At 40.6% G+C, this 6,675-nt stretch overlaps 1 protein-coding gene across 1 annotated transcript in view; it reads left to right on the forward strand.

The window, feature by feature from the left end:
* NSD1 (nuclear receptor binding SET domain protein 1) overlaps positions 1 to 6,675 on the forward strand; it is a 192,127-nt gene that overhangs the window by 163,889 nt on the left and 21,563 nt on the right. Inside the window, exon 16 of the mRNA XM_011946890.1 lies at positions 770 to 882. Within this exon, the coding sequence (XP_011802280.1) occupies positions 770 to 882 (113 nt within the window). The remainder of the gene's footprint in view (positions 1 to 769; positions 883 to 6,675) is intronic.

Consider the following 6,675-nt stretch of genomic DNA (forward strand, 5'->3'; position numbering starts at 1 on the left):
CTGAGATGGCACCATTGCACTCCAGCCTGGGTGACAGAGCGAGACTCCGTCTCAAAAAAAAAAAAAAAAAAACAAGTCTTAGGATAAGAGGCAAGAAGGAGAACAAAGCTTCAACTTTGAATTTCTGCCAGAAGAGAGTGAGCACAATATCTGGGGCACCTAAGAAGTAGCATGTTTCCAAAAGTGGGAGGTTTAGGACTGAGGAAAGAAAGGCCTAAAGGCAGTGACTTTGCTAAGCAGATGAAGTGTAGTTGTTAGGAGATGGTATCTGTGGGCTTTTTAAAGTCATTTAGCTGTTTATTGTTTTCTCATCTAAAGCACGGTTTGTCTAATCTTTTGGCTTCCCTGGGCCACATTGGAAGAATTGTCTTAGGCAATAAATAAAATACACTAACAATAATGATAGCTGATGAGCTAAAAAAAAAAAAAAAAAGTCGGTGCATAATTTTTATGATATCCACCACCACAGATAAGCAAAAAAGTCCTCGTATTCAAATGGTTGGACACCCGTGATCTAAAGGGTGGTAGTCTGTATAGCCATTGAGTTCTAGATTATGTTTTGTCTTAATACTATGTCTGAATACCCTTCGGACTACATTACCTGTTTGAAAATAGCTGTTACGTGTTTTCTTTTTCATATGGCGTTGGTCAATTTTTGTGTAAAAAATGGAGTTTCTCCAACTTAAAGAGGAAAAAGTAAAAAATAAATGAATAAATAAATAATTCCATCCAGAGATTTGGAAGTGACTTGTGCTGTCTGTTTTCATAGCTCTTCAGGAAGCTGCAGCAAGGTTTGAGGAATTAAAGGCCCAAAAAGAGCTAAGACAGCTGCAGGAAGACCGAAAGAATGACAAGAAACCACCACCTTATAAACATATAAAGGTGAGGAGAAAATCTTGGGGGACCTTCTCTGGAGAGAAACGGAATAGCTGGCTCTTCCCATTCTGTTCGTGACAAGAAGGAAGCACAAGCATAGTTCGTTTTAGGTAGAGGTATGAGCTTTAAAGAAGGTAAGAAATAGCCGGGCGTGGTGGCTCACGCTTGTAATCCCAGCACTTTGGGAGGCCCAGGCGGGTGGATCACCTGCAGTCAGGAGTTTGAGACCAGCCTGGCCATTATGGTGAAACCCCTTCTCTACTAAAAATACAAAAATTAGCCTGGCGTAGTGGCAGGTGCCTGTAGTCCCAGCTACTCGGGAGGCTGAGGCTGGAGAAATGCTTGAACCTGGGAGGCAGAGGTTGCAGTGAGCCAAGATCGTGCTGCTACACTCCAGCCTGGGCGACAGAGTAAGACTCCGTCTCAAAAAAACAAAAAAAGATAAGAAACAAGTACCAGAGCACCATTCCTAGCACATTGCCAGGATTGCCAGTGTCAGGAAAATTAATTTAGGTGCACCTAACCTTTAACCTAACTAGTAAAATAGTCATCACCATTTTCATCTGGGTCCAGTGGAGCCTTTGTATTTTAAATATTTTTATGTCATATTGACAGACATAAAAATAAAGAGACAGTGGAGAACAAATTTATTAGAAATTTTAGTGTTATGTTGTTGCTAAAATAATTGCAGTTTTGTCATTGCTTTTAATGGCAAACCTCAATTACTTTTGCGCCAACCTAATATTTACTAAATCCTTTTTACAAACCTCCTTTTATCAGATAAGTTAGTGGTAATGCTCAAGTATCATAAAACATGAAAGAATATTGTTAGGCCTGTTGAGAAAAGGAGGTTACTCAGGTTGTTCTTGTGAAACATCTTTGATGGCATTGTTCCTGGATGAGAATACCCTGTTTCTTTTTTGTTCTTAGAAATGCATTATTTGTTCACTTATCCTTTGTGTGTGTGTGTGTGTGTTGTTTTTTTTGTTTGTTTGTTTGTTTTTGAGATGGAATCTCCCTCTGTCTTCAAAGCTGGAGTACAGCGGCACAATCTTGGCTCACTGCAACCTCCATCTCCCAGGTTCAAGCAATTCTCCTGCCTCAGCCTCCCCAGTAGCTGGGATTACAGGCACACACCACTATATGTGGCTAATTTTTGTATTTTTAGTAGAGACGGGGGTTTGCCGTGTTAGCCAGGCTGGTCTCGAGTTCCTGACCTCAGGTGATTCACCCGCCTCAGCCTCCAAAGTGCTGAGATTACAGGCATGAGCCACCATACCTGGCTGTGTGTTTCTGAAGACTGATAATCTGAGATGTTACTTGGAGATTAATTTCACCACCATCTTTAGAATCTAGTATGTTTACGTTTGTTTCAAATATTGGATCGAGCATAGTTAAACTGAAAAACTTTTGTTGTTTATCAGAAATTCTGACTGAACTAGATGACTTGGATTTTTATTTGCTAAATCTGATAACCCTACTGAAAGCAGACCTTCAAGATCGTATCTCCAGTGTTTTATACTTGCTTTGCTTTTTCATTTTTAAACTCCTTTCCTCAAGTGTAGTAGACAGTCTTTTATACTTTTTTTTTTTTTTTTTTTTTTACTCCTTTCCTCAAGTGTAGTAGACAGTCTTTTATACTTTTTTTTTTTTTTTTTTTTTGCGACCGAGTCTCGCTCTGTGGCCCAGGCTGGAGTGCAGTGGCCGGATCTCAGCTCACTGCAAGCTCCACCTCCCGGGTTTACGCCATTCTCCTGCCTCAGCCTCCCGAGTAGCTGGGACTACAGGCGCCCGCCACCTTGCCCGGCTAGTTTTTTGTATTTTTTTAGTAGAGACAGGGTTTCACCGTGTTAGCCAAGATGGTCTTGATCTCCTGACCTCGTGATCCACCCATCTCGGCCTCCCAAAGTGCTGGGATTACAGGCTTGAGCCACCGCGCCCGGCCAATCTTTTGTACTTTTTCAAACGACAATGCAGTACTTTGGGTAATGCCGTAAGAAGTCTAAAGTGTGACAGTTTATTTCACTATTTTGTCGTGCTTATATGTAATTCCATTGTGTTTCCCTTTTCTTATTATTTCCGTCTTCCTTAGCATAGTTGTGGATTATGATGAGTACTAATGTGTAATGATGAAGTAGTAAGTTACAAGATACAGGAAATGTAAGAACACTAAAATTCCATACTGTGTCTTAGATTTCATCTGATGGACTTATATGGTATTTACAAGACAGAATCAGTTTTGTTCTTTCTGTGTTTCTTTGAGACAGGGTTTCACTCTGTGACCCAGGCTGGAGTGCATTGGCACAATTTTGGCTCACTGCAACCTCCGCTTCCTGGGCACAAGCGATTCTCCTGCCTCAGTCTCCTAAGTAGCTGGAATTACAGACCTGAGCCACCAACGCCTGGCTGATTTTAGTATTTTTTGTAGAGTTGGAGTTTCACCATGTTGTCCAGGCTTGTCCTGAACTCCTGAGCTCAAAGCAATCCACCCACCTCAGCCTCCCAAAGAGGTGTGATTACAGGTGTGAGCTACCACACTTGGCCTGAAATTTATTCTTTTAGATAAGAATATTTTCTTTTCGAACTTTGGAAGACCTCTAAAAAGGGATAAAAGTCATAAACACTGCTTCTGAAGGCTTTTTTTTTTTTTTTTCTTTTCCCAATTTTTTTCTTCCCTGAGACAGAGTCTTACTGTGTTGCCCAGGCTGGGGTGCAGTAGCATGATCTTAGCTCACTGAACCTCCATCTCCTGGATTCAACCCATTTTCCTGCCTCAGCCTCCCAAGTAGCTGGGACTACAGGTGCATGCCACCAAACCCAGCTAATTTTTGTGTTTTTAGTAGAGATGGGGTCTCACCATGTTAGCTAGGCTGCTCTTGAACTCCTGACCTCAGGTGATCCGCCTGCCTCGACCTCCCAAAGTGCTGGGATTACAGGCATGAGCCACCGTGCCTGGCCCAATTTTTTTTTTTTCTTTATTAGAGATGAGGATCTCACTATGTTGCCTAGACCGATCTCCTGGCCTCAGGTTATCTTTCCACGTTGGCCTCCCAAATTACTGGGATTATAGGCATGAGCTGCCACTCCTGGCCTTTTGATTGTTACTTTAAATGTCATAAAATATCCATACCAACATTGGATTAAAAAAAGAACAAAGAACGAAAAAAGTCATAAACTATTATTCCTTACAAATAATTACAACTTCTGAAATTAAGAATTCAAAACCTATAATTGGATCTAAATGAGTCTCACAATGTATGTGACATATAATCTCAGAACATAGTTGTTAGGCCTCAGAAATGGAAAATAATTCTATTCACATAGTCCTAAGGGTCAGATAACAGCAAGGTAGGCATTTTAGAGTTACCATATCAACCATATTGAGCTATTGAGACAGCAGTTTCCTGTGAGTGATCTCATCAAGAATTTAAAGGCCAACTTCTTCCCTCCACTTTTCTTTTTTTTAATAAATATTTCCAAGAAAAGGATCTAGAGCAAGCATTGGCAAACTATGGTTCATGGGCAAATCTGGTCTACTGCCTATTCTTGTAATACTCTTGAGCTACAGGTTGTTTTTACATTTTTCAGTGGTTGGCAGAAAAGAGATTTTGTGACGCATAAAGATTATATGAAATTCAACTTTCAATCAGTATCCAGAAAATTTTATTGGAATACAGGCATGCTTTTTCATTTACATATTACATATGGTTGCTTTTATATTACAGTGGCAGAGTCGAGCTACATGTGGAGATATATGGCCTGCAAAGCCTAAAGTATTTACTTTCTGACCCTTTACAGAAAAAGTTACTTAACTCCTGATCTGTAGTGAGATTTACTTAGAATTACATATCCATGTGTTTGTTCTTAACCATGTGGGATTTCTTTTGTTGGTTTGCTTTTGGTTTATGATGTGATAAGTATGAAACTTATTTTTGGATTAATAACAGGTTACAGCAGTTGATAAACAATGATTGAAACATACATTTTCCAGCCTGGGCAACAGAGCAAAACCCAGTCTCTAAAAAAATTACAAAAAAAAAAAAAAAATTCTGGGTGCCTGTTGTCCCAGCTACCTGGGAGGCTGAAGTGGGAGAATCACCTGAGCCTGGAAAGTCAACACTGCAGTGAGCTGTGATTGTGCTACTGCACTCCAGTCTGGGGGACAGAGTAAGACCCTGTCTCAAAACAAAAACATATATTTGTAGAGAGAAATATATAGTTCAGGTAAAAATAATTTGAATCAGAAGTGAATGTTCAAATGCCCTATTCAGGCGTTGTAGTCTTGGGTGACTGAGATTAGCTGTTGTCTATCCCCTTAGAATTTACCTTAGACATTGTAAGCCTTATGGCTTCCAGTTGCGTATGTTGAGGATATTTCTCCCTTAACAAGAAGTTTCCAAACCTTAACCAGTATTTGATGAATCTAGGAACCGATCTGGCAGTGAGACCTACATCCTTTTTCCCCACTGACAGCATCTTGCTCTGTCACCCAGACTGGAGTGTCTTGCAGGCCTACACGATCCTCCCACTACAGCTTCCTGAGTAGCTGGGACCTCAAGCACTTGACACCATGCCCGGCTAAGCTTTAAAAATTTTTTGTAGACATAGGGTTTCATTGTGTTGCCCAGGCTGGTCTTGAACTTCTGGGCTCAAAAAATCCTCCAGTCTCTGCCTCCGAAAGTGCTGGGATTACAGATGTGAGCCACTGCACCTGGCCTCCTCCTGTTAAATTTTGATAGAAAAATGGTTTGATAACAGTATATATCCAGATTGTAGATTTTATAATATTAAAGGGGAGCAGGCAAATAATAAAATGCAAGAAATGAAAGCATTTGAAAATTTAGAGGATAGAAATAACTTTTAAGTAATAGTGATTTTAGGCCGGGCCCAGTGGCTCACGCCTGTAATCCCAGCACTTTGGGAGGCCGAGGCAGGCGGATTACCTGAGGTCAGGAGATCAAGACCATCCTGGCTAACACGGTGCAACCCCGTCTCTACTGAAAATACAAAACATTAGCCAGGTGTGGTGGCAGGCACCTGTAGTCCCAGCTACTCGGGAGGCTGAGGCAGAAGAATGGCATAAACCCAGGAGGCGGAGCTTGCTGTGAGCCAAGATCGCGCCACTGCACTCCAGCCTAGGGGACAGAGCAAGACTCCGTCTCAAAAAAAAAAAAAAGAAAATAGTGATTTTAGGTGGACTGGAATGAGTAATCTAGAATATTTGATATGAGAGAAACAATCATAAGGACATTATATAAGAAAGGAAGAAAGAATTTAATGTGTCTACCATGTTTCAGCGGCAGCTAGGTGCTGTACTATACATATATTTCTTATTCTCACAATAGTCTTGCAAGTAATTTATTCAAAATCACAGTTCTTGAACAGTCCAATTTTTTGTGTGGTTTGTGTCTCAGAAGACTAAATTTGACTGTTTCCACTGAAATAATGTGAAATGAGGGGAGATACATTCTTATACACAAATCCATTATTGTATTAGAACATCTGTTGTCTTTCCTTATTATTGCTAGTATTTGTTAAAACCTCTACATTAATGACTTTGGTATTACAATAACTGTTTGACCTTCATGTTGTACCTCACCAGACTTTCACTATATTTTTGAGCACCAGCACCACTTCTAAATTAATCCATGAGTGACATTGCTGTAGTCCTTTTAAAAGATTTTAAATTATAAGCAGGGTGTGGTGATACCTGCCTGTAGTCTCAGCTACTTGTGAGGCTGATGCAGGAGGCATAGAGGAACTCAAGTTATGCACAGATTGGCCAGGCGCGGTGGCTCA

The sequence above is a fragment of the Colobus angolensis genome, unplaced genomic scaffold, assembly GCF_000951035.1.
Source record: "Colobus angolensis palliatus isolate OR3802 unplaced genomic scaffold, Cang.pa_1.0 Scaffold254, whole genome shotgun sequence".
NCBI classification, from domain to species: Eukaryota; Metazoa; Chordata; class Mammalia; order Primates; family Cercopithecidae; genus Colobus; species Colobus angolensis.